This window comes from Paramisgurnus dabryanus, chromosome 1 (assembly GCF_030506205.2).
Source record: "Paramisgurnus dabryanus chromosome 1, PD_genome_1.1, whole genome shotgun sequence".
Taxonomy (NCBI): Eukaryota; Metazoa; Chordata; class Actinopteri; order Cypriniformes; family Cobitidae; genus Paramisgurnus; species Paramisgurnus dabryanus.
The window spans coordinates 58,117,759-58,141,250 of NC_133337.1; the positions used below are offsets into that span (position 1 = coordinate 58,117,759).

General features: G+C 37.8%; 1 protein-coding gene across 1 annotated transcript in view; it reads left to right on the forward strand.

The window, feature by feature from the left end:
- The first annotated feature begins 2,933 nt into the window (after positions 1-2,933).
- The window catches only part of LOC135720463 (uncharacterized), a 34,137-nt gene continuing 13,578 nt past the window's right edge, over positions 2,934-23,492 (forward strand). Inside the window, exons 1-23 of the mRNA XM_065242596.1 lie at positions 2,934-3,019; positions 3,645-3,716; positions 4,711-4,788; positions 4,873-5,268; positions 5,368-5,439; positions 5,562-5,957; positions 6,103-6,507; positions 6,613-6,684; positions 11,061-11,450; positions 11,551-11,622; positions 13,000-13,395; positions 13,546-13,944; positions 14,028-14,099; positions 16,241-16,633; positions 16,732-16,803; positions 17,005-17,400; positions 17,554-17,958; positions 18,042-18,113; positions 19,618-20,001; positions 20,824-20,886; positions 21,108-21,503; positions 21,648-22,037; positions 22,123-22,197. Coding sequence (XP_065098668.1) covers positions 3,671-3,716; positions 4,711-4,788; positions 4,873-5,268; positions 5,368-5,439; positions 5,562-5,957; positions 6,103-6,507; positions 6,613-6,684; positions 11,061-11,450; positions 11,551-11,622; positions 13,000-13,395; positions 13,546-13,944; positions 14,028-14,099; positions 16,241-16,633; positions 16,732-16,803; positions 17,005-17,400; positions 17,554-17,958; positions 18,042-18,113; positions 19,618-20,001; positions 20,824-20,886; positions 21,108-21,503; positions 21,648-22,037; positions 22,123-22,197 — 5,440 coding nt within the window. The 5' untranslated portion in view covers positions 2,934-3,019; positions 3,645-3,670. The remainder of the gene's footprint in view (positions 3,020-3,644; positions 3,717-4,710; positions 4,789-4,872; positions 5,269-5,367; positions 5,440-5,561; positions 5,958-6,102; positions 6,508-6,612; positions 6,685-11,060; positions 11,451-11,550; positions 11,623-12,999; positions 13,396-13,545; positions 13,945-14,027; positions 14,100-16,240; positions 16,634-16,731; positions 16,804-17,004; positions 17,401-17,553; positions 17,959-18,041; positions 18,114-19,617; positions 20,002-20,823; positions 20,887-21,107; positions 21,504-21,647; positions 22,038-22,122; positions 22,198-23,492) is intronic.

Sequence of the window (23,492 nt, forward strand, 5' to 3'; positions counted from 1 at the left end):
ACAAACAATGCCTTACTAAAAAACATTACTTGTGTGCATTTTTTAGGCAAAACAAAGGGCACTGATGTATTTTAAGATGTGTCAGTGCAAGTTGTTTTCAGTTTGGACAGCTCTTACATTTATTTTAGTCTAGGACTAGTCTAATCCGCAAAACTGCCCCTTAGTGTTTTATCAATTGAGAAAAACTGTTACACAAACTGTTATGTTTACCTTTAAATACACGCTGCTTAAAATAACTTTACACTTATTACTTTTACAAGGAAAATGTTTCCGTGAAATTAAGTTTTATTGTAAAAGATGCATTTTTTCATCACATTTTGAAGACCAAAAGTAAATCTTCAGTAGTGGATGTACCATTGATTTACTGAAGTGGACACACGAGAGACAATCTCCAAAACAAAAATACTACACTTTAGTAAACCTTTAAATAGTTCTAGGTGTACTTTAAGAGGGACCTTTTCCAAATATCTAAAATAATACACAGGCATGTAGTAAACTTTTAATAAAGACTAAATGAACTTCAAGAGTGTCTATCTTTATATCTAAAGCACTTCACAGGAAATGTAGTAAACTTTTTTAACCCAAATCATGGGTTACAAATAACCTGAGCATTTTAAGAGAGCAGATTAAGGGTAGGCAACATGGATCCTGGAGTTCCGATGTCCTGCAGATTTAAGCCTCAACCCTTATAAAACATTGTTACCTGTAGTTTTCAGGTGACTCTTTAGACCTTGATTAGTTGTTCAGGTGCACTCAAGGACCGACATTGCCTACCACCTGGCGTGGACCTTCAATGCAGTAATTGTGAGGGAAATCTTCCTGCCCTGTTTACAATGTTGTAATAACTAGGTGATATTGATATTTATCATGCATTAAGTTGACTAGGAATTTTCTTTTAAATTATGAAATATATAAAATTGCATAATATTTATTATAGAAATTGTATAATGTTAGAAAATGTGATACGCAATGTGTGTATGTATAGATGCAATGTGTGGACAAGGCAGGGAAAGGCAGTGGATCCAGCAATGCAGCAATGGTTTAATAAAACATGGGCAAAACAAAGCATAAACAAACAGAATCATCAACAACAACAAAAAAAACTAGGGAAGACAACAAAAAGAACCGGGACAAGAATTTTCAAGAAACATCCACTCACAATGACAGACAAAAGAAAACGAACATAGGGAAATATTATATACTCATGGGTTATCAATTAAGACATACCTGGAAAAACAAAATCAAATGAGAACCAATAAAAAAACTACAAGAACTACAGACAGGAAAAGGAACTCAAAATACAAACTGAAAGTCTACAGAACTTCAAAATAAAAGTACAAGACAAGGGAAACACAAAACAGGGTCATGACAATATAGAGGACAAATAAAGAATTTTCCATTTTGAGCAAAAGTCTGCTGCATCTTTCTAAATCACCAGATTAAAAGTACCTAATAATCTCACATGTGTCACCAAAATCTTCTTATCTAATTCTCAAACTGAATAAACCTATGAATAGCTATAAAAAATTATGAATAAAATTTTCATATAGTTACTGTGCTTAGTGCCAGTTCTCATTCTTGAAGCTATTTGATCTTGGACAAAAGAATCATAAAGAAGAACGCAAAAAGTAGGCTAGACAGTGTTTGCTTTAATCACCTTTGGCCTTTCTTGATTTCTAAAACAGAGACAGACAATGTATGAATGAGTTTCCATGAGACCTATAGGCTTGAGAGAACAATATTATTAGACAAAGAAGAATGTTTGTGTGCTTCCCACCCTTTTTCACATTGTTGCTGGGGATTAACTTTTCATAAACAACAATAAATACAATCACTATTTGTGTGGCACATACATTTTTTGTTAATAATGCGTGCATGTTGTCAGTCAATTCAAATTTCAATTCAGTTTTTTTATTTATTTGTTTAATCCTTTAAGAATTTCAAACAATGTCTGCTGTGTGCTTAAGCAGGAAATACTTGTACTAGAACAACATAATAACTGGTCTGCATTATCTCAGCAAAGTGTATTTCATTTTTTTTTATTGAATAATCTTTATTCTAAAAACATTAATTTAACAGTAAACTGAATGTTTGCAATTTTTCAAACAGCATATACAGTACATACAGTATATTATCAGCTGCTCGTATTGTTAAGAAAGTTCATATAATAAATAATAATTGAATACTTTTATAATAAAATAGAATTACCTGATTAAACATATGTGTCCACAAAACTTTAGTCAGTAAGTTAACATTATTAATACATATTCTATTACCATTTCTCAAGTTTAAACTCTGTTTTTACATTTCTAGTATTTCAAAGGATCAAGACAACAATACAGATTTTAGTTACAACACTGCCATTGAAAAAGAGCAGACAATTTATTGCAAAGTCCAGTTAAGCAAGACAAACAACTTAAGAAAGAAACAATGAAATATGGTCTCTGATGTCACTTATAAGCCATTGTTACATTCCATTTAGTAACAAACAGTTTTCAATTGGTTTGTTGGATTGCATCTGGGTGTTTGTTAGGGAACATAAATCTTTATTTTTCTGAGTAACATGTTAAGGAATCCATATTCTCATTCTCAATCCTTAATCCTTAAATTCCATGTCACGTTTGATTCAAAGAAACATATTATTGTATAGAGTGATTTATGAGCTTACTTTGGTGTCAAACAGAAAGACATCCAAAAACGTTTGAGAGGGGGCTTCAGGAACAATATTTTACACTGTATAGGAATTCTAATGTTTACACATTTGCTTCTAAAACTTTATAAGCATACATTATAGAATGAAGCAACAATATCTAAAAGCAGGTCTAAGGTTTTGTTTCATGTTACAAAAAACGAAAGGAAAACTGGTTCATGGTTTTTCTTGAAATCATACCTGTCCTACCTGTATGAACCAATGAAAGATAAAAGGCTTAGATGTATATTTCAGCATCACTGTATGCTGGTGAATGTGACTATAAGAGAGAGGTCTTATGGTACTTAATGCAGTGATATTTCATCTGAGGTAAAGTTATGCATTACTGTATTCTATGCTTGGGTAATTCACTTCTGATGCATTAACAATTAAGTCTGTAATAATTGTATAGAAATGTCATATTCTGTGTTAACCGGATATGCATTGTGTAACTAATGCAAGAATGTTTTTTATAAATGTACATTCTTAAAATGGCTGTGTTCTTTTTAACCCATGTTGTGTAAATATTGGACAGAACACACCGCTGGGTTAAATTGACCTAATGCTGTTTTTTTAACCCAATTTCTGGGTAATGCTAACCCATGGTTGCAAAACAACAACCCAATATTGGGTAATTTTTAACCAAGCATATTTTGTCCAATATTTACCTATTATGGGTTAAAATATCCCAGCCATTTAAGTGTATACAACAAACAACACAGTTTGTAGATTTATGAAAAAAAAAAACTTTTTACAAATTTATTTATATTACATTTTCAGTGGCTTCTTGTTTAAAAAATACTGCACAATTGATATTAAATAATCAAACATGTTTATAAATTATGTATTTTTATTTATGAATTGTGGTAAAACTGAATTCCCATCATAATGTATTTGAGAATTTAGAAATACTTAGACAGCTTATCTGTTTTTTTTCTTCATTATTTTTTAATAGATCAAGTCTGCAGGTGCCAGGTGAAAATGGGCTTCCTGATGTCATTGTGTGTAGCGCTTCTCCTGATGAATGGTATGACTTTGGTGCCAGCTTCACTCTAAATTCTGCTGAGTTGTTTTTAACCCAATGCTGGGTAAATATTAGACAGAACAAATGTTGGGTTAATAAATAAACCTATGCTGGGTTGTTTCAATGCAATGCTGGGTTGTTTCAACTCATGGTTGGGTTAACAGCAACCAAAAATAGGTTTATTTATAACTCAACAAGTGTTTTGTCCAATATTAACCCAGCATTGAGTTAAAAAAATAACCTAGCAGAATTTTGAGTGTTTTCAAAATAATAATATTTATTTAAAGCAGTCCTACATTAGCTTTTAATTAGCTTAGACCTACCTTTATGTGAATGTACAATCTTTACATTTGGGCTTACATGATTATAACAATAGCAGGTGTGGCTAGTATTCAGTTTTTATGAACATATTGAACAAGTTATATATTACTGCCACACTTTGTAAATATGAACAACATATATGTCTCTTCTTATCTTTTATTTGAAAAATTCACAAAAATTCAATGTTTTATAGATAAAAAAATATTTGAAAGTGGGGGTTGGGGGGAATCACGTCATAAGAAAATGTTTTTTACACATTGAAGAATTCATGCCAAGTAATTCCTCCAAACAGAATTTCTCCAGACCCTTCAAATGTTGGTCCTCTCTCCTCTTCAGTTCACTCCTCCAGTCATTTTGACAAAACATACAAAATAATGTTTCGAATACTTGAATGATTTTTTCTTTTAATGCACTTTTTTAATAAACAATAATATGCCCCAGTTTAATCAACTCTGATTTACATGTCATTTTAACGTACCATCATTTATCATGACAAGAGATGAGTTGCTACAACTTATAAAATGAAGTTATATTTACAATATTTTATAAATTATACCAACTCATCTCTAGTCGAGTTAAATAAAATTAGGTTAAAATGACTCTTAAATCAGAGTTGATTAAACAAAAAAACATTTGATTATGACTGACAATCATTTAATACTCTTCTCCATTTTAGAAGTCAGAAGCCTTAATCCCTCAACAACTTCAACTACAACAACAGAATCTGCTTCATTTTTGCCCATCACAACTACTGGTAAAATATTAAACTAAATTACACAGTAATGTGTTAGTAAAATTACACATTTCTATTCATAATATTGTAACATTCTCTATGCAGCTTCCGTGGACAACCTCAATTATGATCCCTGTTATAATTATACATCACTGGATCGTCCCTGGAGGGCCACAAATGAAAGTGGATTGTACATTTGTGATGAAAGTTTTTACTGGGAAGGCTGGTACAGACTTTACTACAACGGGATGAACATCCGTATGTCAGAGAGCTGTGTAAGTTCATACAGCTGTAACACTTACGTAAGTCTGTGGCTCAGTAGCGGTCACCCTCAGATTGAAGATGGAGTGGTTACCAGGCAGTTGATGGCGAATGCCTGGGGTTACTGTGGTTATTATTATTATAACTATCTCCAGTCAATTCAAGTCAAAGCCTGCCCAGGAGGTTACTATGTCTATGAATTGATCAACCCACAGTTTTGGTGTTCAGCTTACTGCACAGGTACCATGGCTTGATATTATTTTGTAAAATGTTGTTTGAATAGCCTATAACAATTGTTTTACTTGTTTTATTCCATGTTAAATATTTCCTGTCTTTCAGATATCAACACTTTAACTGAAGCAGATCCCTCTACAAATCCAGATATGGTTAATGGATACAGCACAACTCTGCGTAGGTTGCATACAGTTGATAAATTAACATGTGCTAAAGATTTGCTGTTTACTCTAATGTGCATAAAATTGTGTTGTTGTATGATTAAGAAATCTTTGTTCATGTGTTTCTTTTCTTTACAGCTTTCACCATCACCAATTATGACCCGTGCTATAATTACAAAACCCTTGACAATGAATGGAGAAACACACGCACTTACTGTGGTGTACAATATGATGACACCATGACTGAATGGGACGGCTGGTATCGACTCTTTATTAATGGCATGAATGCTGAGATTCCTGAGTGGTGTCTGAATGATATGACGTGTGGAGGTTACAGTCCTCTGTGGCTCAATGACTCTCATCCACGTCTAGAAGATGGAGTTGTTACTCTTGAAGTCTACAGCAGCTCTAGATACGGACAGTGCAGTTCATACAGATCCAACTCAATTGAAGTCAAAGCTTGTCCTGATAATTATTATGTCTATAAACTCACCAGGCCAAGTGTGACAATCCCAGCCCCTGTATATTGTGCAGGTACACAAGCATATCCCCTTATTCTAACAATATATTTCACAATATTTATGTATTTATCATTATTTTTGTTGATGTTTTTTAGAAGAAACTGACTGTTATATCATTAACTTTTTCTTGCTTTTTACACTTCCCAACTAATTTTTAGTTGCTTTCACCAGTCTGAGTATCGACCCATGTGACAACTACACCAGTCTAGATGATTCTTGGAGATCCAGCAGCAATTATTATTACTATTACTCTTATTACTATGGTGTTATGTGTGACTATAACATGAACTGGAATGGCTGGTATAGACTTTACTATCAAGGACAGGATGCTCAGATGCCTGAGTCATGTGTAAATTATGGCTCGTGTGGTACTTCTCAACCACTGTGGCTCAATGGTCGTCACCCACAGCTGGAAGATGGAGTGGTCACCCGGAAGATCTGTGGCTCAACTGGGATTGACTGCTGTGGTCACACATCCCAACCCATACGAGTAAAAGCTTGTCCAGGGAATTATTATGTCTATGAATTTGTCAGTCCAACGTCCTGCTCTGCGTACTGCACAGGTAGAGACATTCACATTTTTTATAGTTACAATCTTTAAAAATTACATTTTATTTACATTTTGGTTAACATTTGAAAATGACTGTTGGTCATATAAAATCTTTCAGAGGTCAGAGACCTTAACCCCTCAACAACTCCATCAGCAACAACAAAATCCACTACACCTGTGCCCATCACTGGTAAAGTATTTTACTATTTTCCAAATCTCTGACAAAAATATTTGTTTATTAGATTTATGACATACTCACACTTACAAGGCCATTTTAATTAGCACTGTTAGCAGTACTGTAATACAAAATACAACCAAGGACATCAACCTCACCACACACAATGTAAATGTTACCTCTTCTAAATAGATAAAGCAGGTTCTCTTTTTAACATTTACTCACTGTGTTGTGTTACCTGTGTTGGTGTGGTGACTATAGGGGTTCACTCTTAAGAGCCTCAATTACCTCTATCTTACAATAAAGGCCAAATGCTGGGGGGAATTTGCATGCCACTCTCCATCCTGGATGTCCAGGCATAAAGAGTTGTTGTGAAGCCAATCACTCAGACTTCTTCGAAGGCAAACATATATTAATCCTATAATCTTTATTACAAGACTGAATTACTTTTCTACTTCATTTGCTGCTAGAAATATGGTGCTTTCAGCAGTTTGCTCTTGTTGTGCTGACAACAACCCATGGGCTTTGAAAGGTTCATGAGTGCTAAAAGAGAGAATTTCCTGTAAAAAAGCTAACACAAACAGCTGGCCATTATATCTCTCCATAAGATGGCCATGATTGGTGTTTCAAGTTTTTGTGACAGGTAATGCTCACATGAGGATGAAGGCTTCATCTCTATGTAGTCCAGCTGATATGGGAGAGGTTTGGTGAGGCACAGGTGGACCAGTTTGCCTTGTGGGCAAATCTCCCATTGCCCCTGTAGTACTGCCTGTCCAAGGCTCCCCTCGGCACGGATGCTCTGGTGCACAGGCATCTATCTCCCTTCACTCTTAAACTGTATGTGTACATATATATACTGTAGTCATGCACAATGATACACTGGTGGAGAACTCTTTGGGGCACCACAGCCTGGTCAACATGTTCCTTCAAGGGCACAAAGAAGTGGCTAAACCCTTCCAGAAAGTGCCTTTCTCTACTATACTGTACTCTCCTTACAGACCTACATAGAGCCTTTTTGAGCCCCTTGAGGAAGGTTTACTTCAGCTCTATTGTTGAAGGTGATTCTACTGGTGGCACTCGCATCATAAAGGAGGGTGGGAGGCTGGCATGCACTCTCTCTCACCAGCGAATGCCTGGATATTGGGCCTGAAGACTCTTTCTGGGACCCCAGGCTGCCAATGTGCTAAAAGTTTCCACCACTCCTCTCAGGGATTATTTCATGTACTTGCAAGCACTTTTTTGGGGGGGAGAAAGACCCAGTCCTTTTATTGATGGGTTCAGTATGTGTTCTTGGATGTAGCATCAAAAGTGTACTTACCAACCGGGATACATTTGGATCACATACAGAGCTATAGACATCCTGAGCAGCTCTTTATCTGCTTAGGGGGACAGTGGAAGAGGAAGGGTGATTCCAAACAAAGACTGTCTCATTGGGTTGTGGACCTTTTTACTTTGGCATACCAAATTGCAAAACCTGCTGCAACCTTTTAGAATTTGGGCGAACTCTGTCAGGATGCCATCACCTTCACCATCAACATTCACTCCTCCCACTCATTCCCATTCTTCGGAATACTAATCACCACCTCCTGTGTCCCATCACCAGTCATCGTCTGGTCTCATCACAGTATGCTAGACCAGTGGTTCTCAACTCCAGTCCTCGGGACCCACTGCTCTGCACATTTTGGATGTCTCTCATATCTGACACACTCAGTTCAGTTCATGGAATCTATCCTAACAAGCTAATGATCTGAATCAGGTGTGTTAAATAAGGGAGACATCCAAAATGTGCAGAGCAGTGGGTCCTGAGGACTGGAGTTGAGAACCACTGTGCTAGACTCACCCGCTTCCCTTACCTGGAACTCCTATGATCTTCATCCGAACCCATTCGAACCTCCAGTTTTCATCACCTGCAAAAGAGACATTATTACCAATAAGCTAAGTGCAAACAGAACCACCTATTACCAAATACAAGTTCGTCATCGTCTACATTGACGACATCCTGACTTATTCTACATCTCTCTCTCAACATCAACACCATGTTACCCTGGTACTGGAGAAACTACGAAAACACCAATTATACCTTAAACTGGAAAAGTGTGAGTTCCATACCACTTCTGTCCAGTTTCTAGGATACTACATCAACCAACATGGAGTACAAATGGACCAGAGGAAGGTGGAAACTATTCACAACTGGCCGCTACCCATCACGGTGAAGGACCTACAACGGTTCCTAGGATTTGCCAACTTCCATCATAGGTTCATTAAGAATTACAGTCACATCAGTGCTCCCCTCATCCTTAAAGGCCGCTCCCACAAATCAAGAACTATCTCAAAGAAGCTTTCCTGTCAGCACCCGTTCTCGTTTATCTTGACCCAGATATCTCTTTCCTTGTTGAGGTAGATGCCTCATCCTCAAGGATAGGAGTCATACTTTCTCAGCGGCAGGGGAATCCTTCCAGACTCTATCCATGTGCTGCCTTCTCCAAAAAGTTATCTCAGGCGGAGCAGAACTACGATATAGGTAAACAAGAGCTGCTCGCCATCAAGCTAGCTCTAGAAGAATGGAGACATTGGCTGGGGGGGCTTACCACCCTTTTGAGGTAATAACCGATCACTGTAACCTGGAATATGTTTGTGAAGCAAAGAGGTTAAACCCACGCCAAGCTCGTTGGTCCTTGTTCTTCACTGTAACCTACAGACCTGGAAGCAAGAACACCAAGGCAGACACTTTTTCTCAACTTCATGGTTCCACCTCAGAGGATCTTCAGCCAGAACCCATACTTCCTCCAGCCATGTTCATCAGTCCAATAATCTGGGACATTGATGAACTAATAACCCAAGAGAACCGCAACAACCCCGCTCCGCGAGAAGTCCCAGCAAACCTCACCTTTGTACCTGTTCACCTCGGGTCTGATGGCCTACCTTCTCCCAAGACGTCTCCCGATATGTGCGAAGTTGCTCAGTTTGCGCCATCACCAGCACCCCTAGAAAGCTTCCTGTAGTTAAACTAGTACCCCTACCCATTCCTTGACACCCATGGTCTCATTTAGGAGTCGATTTTATGACTGCAAACTGATACCTTTGCCAAAACTCCCTATTGCCTTTGAGACTGCTGAGGCCCTATTCAGTCACGTATTTTGAAACTTTGGCATCCCCGAAGATATCGTCTCCGATAGAGGGCCTCAGTTTATCTCAAAGGTTTGGCGAGCCTTTTTCAAACTCCTTGGAGTCACCAAGTTTGTCTTCGGGATACCATCCTCAGACCAACGGCCAGACTGAGCGTAAAATTCAAGAAATCAGTCGTCACCTCTGTAACTACTGCCATCAGTACCAAGAAAGCTGTACCGCTATCTCCCATGGACTGAATATGCCCAGAGTTCCCTACCTCAATCCACCACTGGACTTTCCCAGTTCCAATGCACTCTGGTTATCAACCTCCTCTTTTCCCCTGGACCGGTGAGCAATCAGCGGTTCCAGGCTGTCGATCACTGGTTTTATCAGAGTGAGGGGGTTTGGAACTCGGCTTTCGTGCATCTCCAATCCTCCAAAAATGTACACATGAATTTGTTGACAGAACTGGCGAATACAGAAAGTTATTTGGAAACAATGTCAACTGAGCAGGTAAGGTAGCCCGTAGAGCTGTAAGCTGCAAGTCTGTGTGCCTACAGTGTGGTTGTAGCAGCTAGGAGGCTAATTGCAGCAGCAGTAGAATTCGTCCCGTTAAAAGGTGTTCTCCCACTGAATTCATTTTAGAGGCATTGTTTTAAGGTGTGTACCAAAAGTTGTTGTTGATAAGAGAGGAAATGCAAGAAATTGACAGGAAAATGCAAGAAAAGTAACTTCTAAACCCATGTCTGCTGTCAGGAGGAGCCAAGTCGATAAATAAAATATTTAGGTATAATTATTTATGAAGATATATTATAGATATTATATTAAAGATATATTTAAAACAATAGATTATAAAAACAAGACACTAACACTTGACATTTGGGAGAGGTTAACCTAATAATGTAAAGTAAACAACTGTAACGCTAACATCGAGAGGCGCAAAAGAGTTGAATGTTTGTTACTAGATTAACTAACTCAACAACAAAAAAGCTTGTGGAATGATTATCCTTGTGGACTGAAACCAAGGTTGTTGACCCAACCACTAACAAAAAAGTTGTATATCTTCATACTTTTATATGCTTAATTTGATTTCTGTAGTGGAAGGATGTCTGGAGGACAAAGTAGTTGCTCATTGTACTTACCTCCTCAATGGTAGCTTTGCTTGCCCTCCATCTGAATTTCACGAGTCATCAAAATCATCTGACACAAACAAGCTATAGATTTGATCCTGCCTTTGAAATACATTTCTATCCATAACTATATTGTAACATTCTCTATTACAGCTTCTATGGACAATCTCAGTAATGATCCCTGTTATAATTATACATCATTGGATCGTCCCTGGAGGGCCACAAATGAAAGTGGATTGTACATTTGTGATGAAAGTTTTTACTGGGATGGCTGGTACCGACTTTATTACAATGGGATGAACATCCGTATGTCAGAGAGCTGTGTAAGTTCATACAGCTGTAATGCTTACGTAAGTCTGTGGCTCAGTAGCGGTCACCCTCAGATTGAAGATGGAGTGGTTACCAGGCAATTGTTGGCAAATGCCTGGGGTTACTGCGGTTATTATTACTATCTCCAGTCAATTCAAGTCAAAGCCTGCCCAGGAGGTTACTACGTCTATGAATTGATCAACCCACAGTTTTGGTGTTCAGCTTACTGCACAGGTACCATGGCATGATATCATTTTTTTACATTTTTTTTTAAATAGCCTATAACAATTGTTTTAATTATTTTAATCCATGTTAAATATTTCCTGCCTTTCAGATATCAACACTTTAACTGAAGCAGATCCCTCTACAAATCCAGATATGGTTAATGAATACAGCACAACTATGCGTAGGTTGCATACAGTTGATAAATTACCAATGTGCTAAATATTTGCTGTTTACTTTAATGTGCTTTAAATTATGTTGTCTTATATACTAGGGGTGGAACGGTACACAGAAGTCTTGGTTCAGTTCGTACCTCGGTTCAGACGTCACGGTTCGGTTTATTTTTCGGAACAAAGGACGGAAAAGCAAAACAAAAATGCAGAAAGCACGTTTTTTAGTACTTAAGATAATCTTAAAAACATAGGTGTCCTAATCTGTGTTATTTTGAGATGTCATGAATATGTACTGAAAGGCATTTAACATACTATCTCGTATAACAAAAATGTATAAACTTGTACTAATCTTTCATACAAAGATTTCAATGTATTACAAGTTACCTAAATACATTTTTAAATTACATTTAAGCACTTTTATTTAATATTAAATGTACTAAAGAACAAAAAAATGTAGGCTTGTAGGATGCATTAACAGGTGTGTACGACTTCATGAGGCGCTGCAACAAACGACAAGTGGATGACGTCAGAGTAACGCGAGAGCGATTTGAAATCAGCCTCCTCCGTAAGATTTCTCGCGGTACTCTGACGCTGCGTAAAGTTGAGCACACTTAAAAAACTTAAAGCAGCTGAACTCGACAGAACTGCCATGCGTATGCATGTGCTTCGTCCATTAATTGTATATTAGCAGGACAATTTATCTCCTACTTCTCAGCGTGAGAAATACAAGGTGTAAATGCGTGACACATTAGAGCCCTGATTAGATGTACTTCCACTCACATAACCAACAACTGCCGAACAACGCCGACACACAGTCCTTGTCTTTTCCACCACTCTCTCGCCTATACTACTGTTACTGACTGGAAAAGTGAAGTTTTGCCAAACTTGCGATCTTAAAGAGGCCGGCGGATCCTCACCATCATTTGCCATACTCGCTGTCGCTGCTCACTCACTCACTAGACCGTCAATCTGACAAAAAACTGCAGAGTGCCAGAGAATGTAGACGGGCTCTGATAGAGCGCATACATAGGCGGAGCTCGGCTGCATCGCGCCACTCAGAGCTTCAGAGCTAAAGTGGGGCTACAGATTAGCTGTCCCTAAAGAACCCGCGTATCTAACAGTAGTTCCACATTACATTAATTATTTTGCACGCAAGTTTTTTTTATTTTCATACCGTGTATTCTCTGTTTAAATTCATGCACCGAACCGTGACCTAGATTCGAAACGAATACATGTACCATTCCACCCCTATTATATACGTGTTTCGATTTGAAAATGCATCAGAAACTGAAACATAAATTGTTATAATATTGGTAAATTTTAATGAATATGGGATAAAGCTCAAAAATACTGGAGGTTAAATGTTCATGTGTTTCTGGTCTTTACAGCTTCCACCATCACCAGCTATGACCCGTGCTATAACTACAAAACCCTTGACAATGAATGGCGAAACACACGCACTTACTGTGGTGTACAATATGATGACACCATGACTGAATGGGACGGCTGGTATCGACTCTTTATTAATGGCATGAATGCTGAGATTCCTGAGTGGTGTCTGAATGATATGACGTGTGGAGGTTACAGTCCTCTGTGGCTCAATGGCTCTCATCCACGTCTAGAAGATGGAGTTGTTACTCTTGAAGTCTACAGCAGCTCTAGATATGGACAGTGCAGTTCATACAGATCCAACTCAATTGAAGTCAAAGCTTGCCCTGATAATTATTATGTCTATAAACTCACCAGGCCAAGTGTGACAATCCCAGCCCCTGTATATTGTGCAGGTACACAACCATATCCCCTTATTCTTACAATATATTTTATAATATTTATGTATTTATCATTATTTTTGTTGATGTTTTTTAATACAAGAAGAAACTGACTGTTGTATCATTCATTTTTCTTACTTTTTAAACTTCCCAACTCATTTTTAGTTGCTTTCACCAGTCTGAGTATCGACCCATGTGACAGCTACACCAGTCTAGATGATTCTTGGAGATCCACCAGCCAAAATTATTACTATTATAATTATGGTGGTATGTGTGACTATAACATGAACTGGAATGGCTGGTATAGACTTTACTATCAAGGACAGGATGCTCAGATGCCTGAGTCATGTGTAAATTATGGCTCGTGTGGCACTTCTCAACCACTGTGGCTTAATGGTCATCACCCACAGCTGGAAGATGGAGTGGTCACCCGGAAGATCTGTGGCTCTACTGGGAATGACTGCTGTGGTTACACATCCCATCCCATACGAGTAAAAGCTTGTCCAGGGAATTACTATGTCTATGAGTTTGTCAGTCCAACAGCCTGTTCTGCGTACTGCACAGGTAGAGACATTTACAATTTTCAATTACTATCTGGTTTACATTTTAAAATGATTGGTAAGTCATATAAAATGCAATTCTTCCAGAGGTTAGAGACCTAAACCCCTCAACAACTCCATCAACTACAACAGAATCCACTACACCTGTGCCTATCACTGGTAAAGTATTAACCTATCAAAGGCTATTTTTCAAATCTCCCATTAATGCTTACAGGAGACTTTTTTACTACATAGGCCATTTTAATTAGCACTGGTAGCAGTACTGTAATACAAAATACAACCAAGGACGTCAACCTCACCACACACAATGTAAATGTTACCTCTTCTAAAAAGATCAAGCAGGTTCCCTATTTATCACTTATTCACTGTGTGGTATTACTTATGTTGGTGTAGTGACCATAGGTGTTCGCTCTTGAGAGCCTCAATTACCTCTGATCTTACAATGAAAGGCCAATTGCCCTGCTGAAAAAAACAGCATACCAGCAAGACCAGCATATGTTGTGTTTTGGTGCTGGTTTGCTAGTGAACACCAGCTAAACCAGCATCAAACCAGCATCAGCACCAGCATTAGCACCAGCTAAACCAGCACCAAACCAGCATTAGCACCAGCTTAACCAGCATTAGCACCAGCATCCCATGCTGGTCATACCAGCACATGTTGTGTTTTGGTGCTGGTATGCTGGTGTTCACCAGCTAAACCAGCATAGTCCAGCATAATTCCCATGCTGGTCCATGCTGGTTTGATGCTGGTTTGATGCTGGTTTTTTCAGCAGGGTGGTGGGTGGAATTTGCATGCCACTCTCCATCCTGGATGTCCAGGCAAAAAAGAGATGTTGTGAAGCCAATCACTCAAATTTGTTTTTCTGAGGCGAACATATGTTCATTCCATTTACATTTAGTCATTTAGCAGACAGTTTTTTTCAAAGCTTTTCAAAATGTGGTAAACAATAGAAGCAATTAGAGCCACACAAGAACACCAATACATAAGTGCCCTAGAACTAGTCTTATCAAGTCACAGTATACACAGACAAGAGTTAGTCAGTATTTTTTTTCACAGAAAATGAACAGATAAAGATGGAAAATAAAAAAATATCAAGCTCTGTATTAGTAAGGTGTTAGCAGAAGAGATGTATTTTAGCTGATTCTTAACACAATGGTACACTGCTTGGGAAATCTTTGAGCCTGATCAACAGGTTCCTCAGGGGCACAAAGCAGTGACTAAACCCTTCCAGGAAGTGCCTTTCTCTTCTTGAGACCTCTTTGTGGTCCTTACGGGCCTACAGATAGCCTTTTTGACCTCGCTAAGAGAGGCCTGCCTCAGCTTTCTATTGCTGAAAAGTTCCCACCACTCATTTCAGGGATCTTTTCATGTACTTGCAAGCACTTCTTTTTGGGGAGGAAGACCAAGTGCTTTTATTGCTGAGTTGAGTATGTGTTCTTGGATGTGGCATGAAAATTGCACTCGTCAATTGGGATACATTTGGATCACATATAAGGCTATATGCTCTGAGCAGTTCTTTGTCTCCTTAAGGGGACAGTAGAAGAGTAATGGTGTTTCCAAACAAAGACTGTCCCATTGGGTTGTAGACGTCTTCACTTTGGTGTACCAACTGTAACCTTTTAGAATTCGGGCGCACTCTACTACAGGTCTTGCTTTTTTTCTCTTGCATAAAGCAATGCACTTTCCTAGCACTACTGTATACCAACAGGTGTTTAGTGGGAAATCGCTTGAAATGAAAGCAAGAGACAGCCACTGCCTGTGGTTATCTAGTTAGGGCTCTCTCCCACCAAAGGGGTATCATAAGACTTGACCGGGACTCACTCCTGAATCTGAATGAGTGATTGCACAACATCTCTGTTTTTATGCAGATATGAAGTGTGGAGAGTGGCAGGAAAATTCCACTTGTCAATTTTTTTTGGTCTTAAAGAAAATGATCAAAGGCCACTGGGGCTCACAAAACCAAACACCTGTCACTTCACCAACACAATGTCTTGTTTCCTTCAGTAAAGTGATAGTTCACCCAAAAATTTAATTCTATTAAATTTTCTTACTCTCATGTTGTTCTAAACCTGTATGAGTTTCTTTATTCAATTAAAAGAAAATAATATATCTTGAAAAATGATAGTAACCACACAATTGATGGTACCCATTGACTTCTATAGTAAAAAAAAAACAAATACTATGGAAGTTAACTTGTACCGTTAACTGTGTTCGAAATCATGTGACTGCAATATAGATTTGATCCTGCCATTAAAATACATTTATATCCATAACTATATTGTTACATTCTCTATGACAGCTTCTATGGACAATCTCAGTAATGATCCCTGTTATAATTATACATCATTGGATCGTCCCTGGAGGGCCACAAATGAAAGTGGATTGTACATTTGTGATGAAAGTTTTTACTGGGATGGCTGGTACAGACTTTACTACAACGGGATGAACATCCGTATGTCAGAGAGCTGTGTTAGTTCATACAGCTGTAATGCTTACGTAAGTCTGTGGCTCAGTAGCGGTCACCCTCAGATTGAAGATGGAGTGGTTACCAGGCAATTGTTGACGAATGCCTGGGGCTACTGCGGTTATTATAATTATTATCTCCAGTCAATTCAAGTCAAAGCCTGCCCAGGAGGTTACTACGTCTATGAATTGGTCAATCCACAGTTTTCATGTTCAGCTTACTGCACAGGTACCATGGCATGATAAAGTTTAAACATTTTTGTTTGAATAGCCATTTACAATTGTTTTACTTGTTTTAATCCATATTAAATATTTCCTGCCTTTCAGATATCAACACTTTAACCGAAGCAGATCCTTCTACAAATCCTGATATGGTTAATGGATACAGCACAACTCTGCGTAGGTTGCATACAGTTGATAAATTAACTATGCAGTAAACGTTGGCTGTTTACTTTAACATGCATTAGACTGTGTTGTCATATGTTCAAGGGTTTTTGTTTCAAAATGCATCTAAAACATAAATTGTTATATTGTGTTAAATATTGGACGTAGCTTAAAAATGCTGGAGGTTAAATGTTCATGTGTTTCTGGTCTTTACAGCTTCCACCATCACTAATTATGACCCGTGCTATAACTACAAAACCATTGACAATGAATGGAGAAACACACGCACTTACTGTGGTGTACAATATGATGACACCATGACTGAATGGGACGGCTGGTATCGACTCTTTATTAATGGCATGAATGCTGAGATTCCTGAGTGGTGTCTGAATGATATGACGTGTGGAGGTTACAGTCCTCTGTGGCTCAATGACTCTCATCCACGTCTAGAAGATGGAGTTGTTACTCTTGAAGTCTACAGCAGCTCTAGATACGGAAAGTGCAGTTCATACAGATCCAACTCAATTGAAGTCAAAGCTTGCCCTGATAATTATTATGTCTATAAACTCACCAGGCCAAGTGTGACAATCCCAGCCCCTGTATATTGTGCAGGTACACAAGAACTTCCCTTTATTGTTATAATTACTTTTTGTTGATGATTGTAATACAAGAAACTGACTTTTGTATGTTTTATATATTTCTTGCTCTGTTTCTTGCAAATAATATTTTTTTCTTTTTATTTTTTACTTTGCTACACATTTTTAGTTGCTTTTACCAGTCTGATTATCGACCCATGTGACAGCTACACCAGTCTAGATGATTCTTGGAGATCCAGCAGCAATTATAATTACTATTACTCTTATTACTATGGTGTTATGTGTGACTATAACATGAACTGGAATGGCTGGTATAGACTTTACTATCAAGGACAAGATGCTCAGATGCCTGAGTCATGTGTAAATTATGGCTCGTGTGGTACTTCTCAACCACTGTGGCTCAATGGTCGTCACCCACAGCTGGAAGATGGAGTGGTCACCCGGAAGATCTGTGGCTCTACTGAGAATGACTGCTGTGGTTACACATCCCATCCCATACGAGTAAAAGCTTGTCCAGGGAATTACTATGTCTATGAATTTGTCAGTCCAACGTCCTGCTCTGCGTACTGCACAGGTAAAGACATTTAAAAAAATTTAAATACTTGCACTCTTTTTTAAATTTAGAGGAAGTCATATAATATAAATTCTACTTTTTAGAGGTTAGAGACCTCAACCCCTCAACAACTCCATCAACTACAACAAGAACCACTGCATCTGTGTCCATCTCTGGTAAAGTACTCTACTAGTTTTTAAGTTAACAAATCTTTAGCGATCTTTTATACAAGAACACAAATATGAAGAGTGGTTGAACAAATGAAATCTCTCACTTTAAAAGTAGTTTTATAATTTTTAGATGTACTCTATTAGACCATTACAGGTGTAAAGGCGAATTCTGTGCTAAAACAGACTTCAAGCAAAGGCTTCAGAGACTTCTTTTTAATTGCATGTCAGACTAGGAGAATCTTAAGTACACTAAATAAGCTGCTTAAGTGCTTTTTACTTAATTAAATGTGGAATACGTAGAATTCACCCCTAGAGGGTGCCAAAACAATCAAAAAAATAATAACAATGACGTAATTTAATGACGCTCTGAAGCAGCGTGGAATTATGGGACTTGTAGTCTTTAACTCAACCACTGATGGCCATCAATCAGACACAAACGAGAAATCATGTCGACAGATAAGGTAATCAAGACTTATAAATGTTGCGTTTGACATCGTTTTATTTCATTATGTAAGGTTTCATGTAATGTTCAAAACTAAATTGTAAGTCATAGATGTTAGTCCAATTCGATGGTGTGTTAACAGCACAGTCTACAATGATTTTTCACATAATGTATTGACAGTTCAAATCTTTTTGTGAGGTTATGATGTAAAATTATGATAGTCTGTACAGTACCAAAGTCTAGTAGTAAGTGTCTGAAAATTACCATTTTGACATGACACCTTTGAATGTTATATTGCAGTACAATACCTCTTGATGTGCATTATATCGTCTGCAGGAAGATGTACTGTTTAGTCTACACACCAATCTTGTGATCGCTATAATAGCACATGATTTTTGAAGGGTTACGAAACAAAACAACTCACCTGTCGTGTAAAACACAAACAAGATCAGCATCTCTGTCTAGTTAAATGTTGCCGTCAAGCTTTCTCCATCCAAATAGTGCAACACCGATATTGATCATCATTCTTTCTCTCGTCTTGTCCCAAACTCTTCTTGGGTCGTTTGGTTGGCCTGTACACTTACAGGAGCTGTCTTTAAAGACAGCTCCCATAAGTGTACAAGCCAACCAGACACAACCAGCGGCACACGGTAAAGAGTTGTAAAACCCATTGATGAAACACTCGTTGATGTTTTGGTAATGCTGAGTGTATCATAAGTTCAGTTTTGATCATGACATGACCACACTCTAAAAATGGCTGGGTTATTTTTGACCCATAATGGGTAAATATTGGACAGAACACGTGCTGGGTTAAAAATCGACCCAATGCTGGGTTATTTTAACCCAACTGCTGGGTATTATACCCAATGGATGCATAACAACAACCCAACATTGGGCCATTTTTAACCCAGCACGAAGTAATTTTTAACCCAGCACGTGTTCTGTCCAATATTTACCCATTATGGGTCAAAAATAACCCAGCCATTTTTAGAGTGCATGCTTTTTAAAAACCTAAAATTATGAATGTCTATTCAAAATAGTAACATTCTTCTTTTATCTCTATGACAGCTTCTATGGACAATCTCAGTTATGATCCCTGTTATAATTATACTTCACTGGATCGTCCCTGGAGGGCCACCAATGAAAGTGGATTGTACATTTGTGATGAGTATTTCTCCTGGCATGGTTGGTACAGACTTTACTATAATGGGATGAACATCCGTATGTCAGAGGACTGTGTTAGTTCATACAGCTGTAATGCTTACGTAAATTTCTGGCTTAGTGGCGGTCACCCTCAGATTGAAGATGGAGTGGTTACCCGTCAGGTCTTTGGGTCGTATTGGAGGTACTGCTTTTATTTTATGCTCTCCATTCAAGTCAAAGCCTGCTCAGGAGGTTACTTTGTCTATGAACTGGTCTCCCCACAGTCTTGGTGTTCAGGTTACTGCACAGGTATTGTGGCTTTATATAAACTTGTTCTATGTAGCCTATTACAAATATAGATTTTTAGATGCAAAACCCTCTAAGTGCGTCTTTCACGTTTTATCAGGCTTTTATGTTTAGGTTCAGTAATTTCACTTTAGTGGTAATAAAGAAGGTTATTTGTCAGTAACTGAAATGCCTTATTTTCACAAATGTCACTTTAGTCATTTCATTGGTATTTAACAAGTTTGACTGTCTTTCGCTGCAAAACCCTCTACTTGCACGTATGCTTTTTGTCAAAAAACTTCACTGCACCAGGAAAATCCATTTCTTTGGACAAGACATAGCAAACATTAGCAAAAACACTAAAGACACAACCACAAACATTGCAAATAATGAAAGTCAGAATGTAAAAACGAAGAAACTGAACCAAACATTAGGGGGCGCTGTGATCATGTGACTACCACATTCAGGTTATATTCAGGTCCAGGTACTCACAAGGGAGTCAAGTCTAATTTATTTAGTTATTTTTCAAGCCATCATTTATCCAATTCATTTTCTGTGCACTTAGAGGACTCTGCAAAAAATTGATGTGGCTCTCAGCACCCCTAATGTGCCTTGCAGAAAAATCGATCGTTAAACAGATTATGCCAACAAAGCATTATTCCTGATTGGCCTGAGGTCAGGATTTAGACGATTTGAAGTGAAAGTATTTAAAGAACACATAATAATTGGCGAGAGCATTTAGTCAATATCATTTTCTTTTTTTGGAAGTGTCATTTAACGGGTTTTGCATCTGAGCTCCACAAATCTTTTACTGTTTTAATTCATGTTAAATTTCCTGTCTTTTAGATATCAACACTTTGACAGAGGCAGATCTCTCTACAAATCCAACTGGATACAGCACAACTCTGTGTAGGTTGCATACAGTTGATAAATTAACCATGCGCTACATATTTGCTGTTTACTTTAACGTGCATTAAATTGTGTTGTCATATGTTCAAGATATCTTTTTCCAAAATGCATCAGAACCTAAGAAGACATAAACTGTTATAATATTTATAAATTCTGAAGAATAGGGGATACAGCTTAAAAATGCTGGAGGTTTAATATTCATGTGTTTCTGGTCTTTACAGCTTCCACCATCACCAGTTATGACCCGTGCTATAACTACAAAACCCTTGACAATGAATGGAGAAACACACGCACTTACTGTGGTGTACAATATGATGACACCATGACTGAATGGGATGGCTGGTATCGACTCTTTATTAAAGGCATGAATGCTGAGATTCCTGAGTGGTGTCTGAATGATATGACGTGTGGAGGTTACAGTCCTCTGTGGCTCAATGGCTCTCATCCACGTCTAGAAGATGGAGTTGTTACTCTTGAAGTCTACAGCAGCTCTAGATACGGACAGTGCAGTTCATACAGATCCAACTCAATTGAAGTCAAAGCTTGTCCTGATAATTATTATGTCTATAAACTCACCAGGCCAAGTGTGACAATCCCAGCCCCTGTATATTGTGCAGGTACACAAGCACTTCCTTTTATTCTTATTTTCAACTTTTTTATTAATGGTTCTAATACAAGAAGAAACTGACTATTGTGTCATTACATATTTCTTACTCTGTAATAATTAGTTTTTCCTTTATAAATTTTTTACTCATTTTTAGTTGCTTTCACCAGTCCCAGTATCGACCCATGTGACAGCTACACCAGTCTTGATGATTCTTGGAGATCCACCAGCAATTATAATTATTACTATGGTGTTTGTGACTATAACATGAACTGGAACGGCTGGTACAGACTTTACTATCAAGGACAAGATGCTCAGATGCCTGAGTCATGTGTAGATTATGGCTACTGTGGTACTTCTCAACCACTGTGGCTCAATGGTCGTCACCCACAGCTGGAAGATGGAGTGGTCACCCGGAAGATCTGTGGCTCTACTGGGAATGACTGCTGCGGTTACACATCCCATCCCATACGAGTAAAAGCTTGTCCAGGGAATTACTATGTCTATGAGTTTGTCACTCCAACGTCCTGCTCTGCGTACTGCACAGGTAGAGACATTTACAAAATTTTACAACTACTCTCAGGTTTACATTTTGAAATGACTAGTGGTTACAGTATGTGCATGTTTTTCAGAGGTTAGAGACCTCAACCCCCCAACAACTTTATCAACTACAACAACAGAATCCACAACACCTGTGCCCATTACTGGTAAAGTACTATTAGATTAACACAGAATATAGAGGTGCAGAATAGGGATTGACCGATATGGATTTTTTTGAGTGCCGATGCCGATACTGATTTTTGTTTCATCAACCTTAGCCGATTAGCCGATACTGCTTTAGCTCACTCAATTTACATCATAAAAATGACACAATGATGTCAAATGTTAGTCTCAATTTAAAAAAGTAACATTTATTAAACTTAAAAAATATATCTATTTAAGAAATTGTAAAAACAGGTGTGGGTGATATGGAACCATGAACTGCACTCTCAACAATGACGAGGAACTATCAGCAAAGGATATAGATTTCTAGCACTTTACTACTACAAATATATATATATATATATATATATATATAGAGAGAGAGAGAGAGATGAGAAATAAAAACCCACTTTGTCCAGCTATGATAAGCTAGGCCGAGCTTTCGATGTTGTCATGGAAATGTTGGTTGTTTTAAGTCACATGACCTGCAATCACTTGCAGCTTCCAACGCTCTGTCTGTAAATAATGCCGGAAAAAATCTGCGAACACATCAGCCACGTATCGGCCGATGCCGATACACATAAAACTCGCAAAAATCAGCCAAATATATCGGCCGGACGATATGTCATATGTCGGTCTATCACTAGTGAATATTTTTATCCTGCAGTTACAATAGGTATAGCCTACTCTTTAAAAAAATGAGCTTGAAATGTTTTTCATAGCGATGCCAAAGAAGAGCTATTGTTGATTCCTCAAAGAAACATTCAGTTAAGAGTTCATAAAATAACAATTTAATTTAATCTAAAGAACCTTTTTGAAACTTTATGGAACCAAACAGACAGAAATGGTTCTTTTATAGTATGGTCAAGCACCTTTATAACAGTTTTGTGCTCTAAAAAAAGCTTAATTTAAGGTGTAAAAATTAACAAATACTAAAATTTATTTGAGGTCTAATGTGGAGTTTAGGGGCATCTTGCAAATTGCAACTAACCTCAATTTCCAAACACTAAGAGAAGCTATGGTAGCCACCACAGGATAAACTTGTCGTTGTCTAAGCCAACGTAGGGATGAAACTAGAGGTCTTCTCAGGTCCAAAGAAATGTACCTGACTCGAAAAGACTCTAATCACTTTTTACCCAAACAACGGGTACACTGTAAAAAAAACTTTGCTGCCTTAAAATTCTTTGTTAAATCAACTCAGATTTAGTCATCTCAACAGAAATTAGTTGTCACAACTTATAAAATATAGTTGAGAAAAGTCAACTTAAATTTATAAGTTATAACAACTCATCTCTAGTCA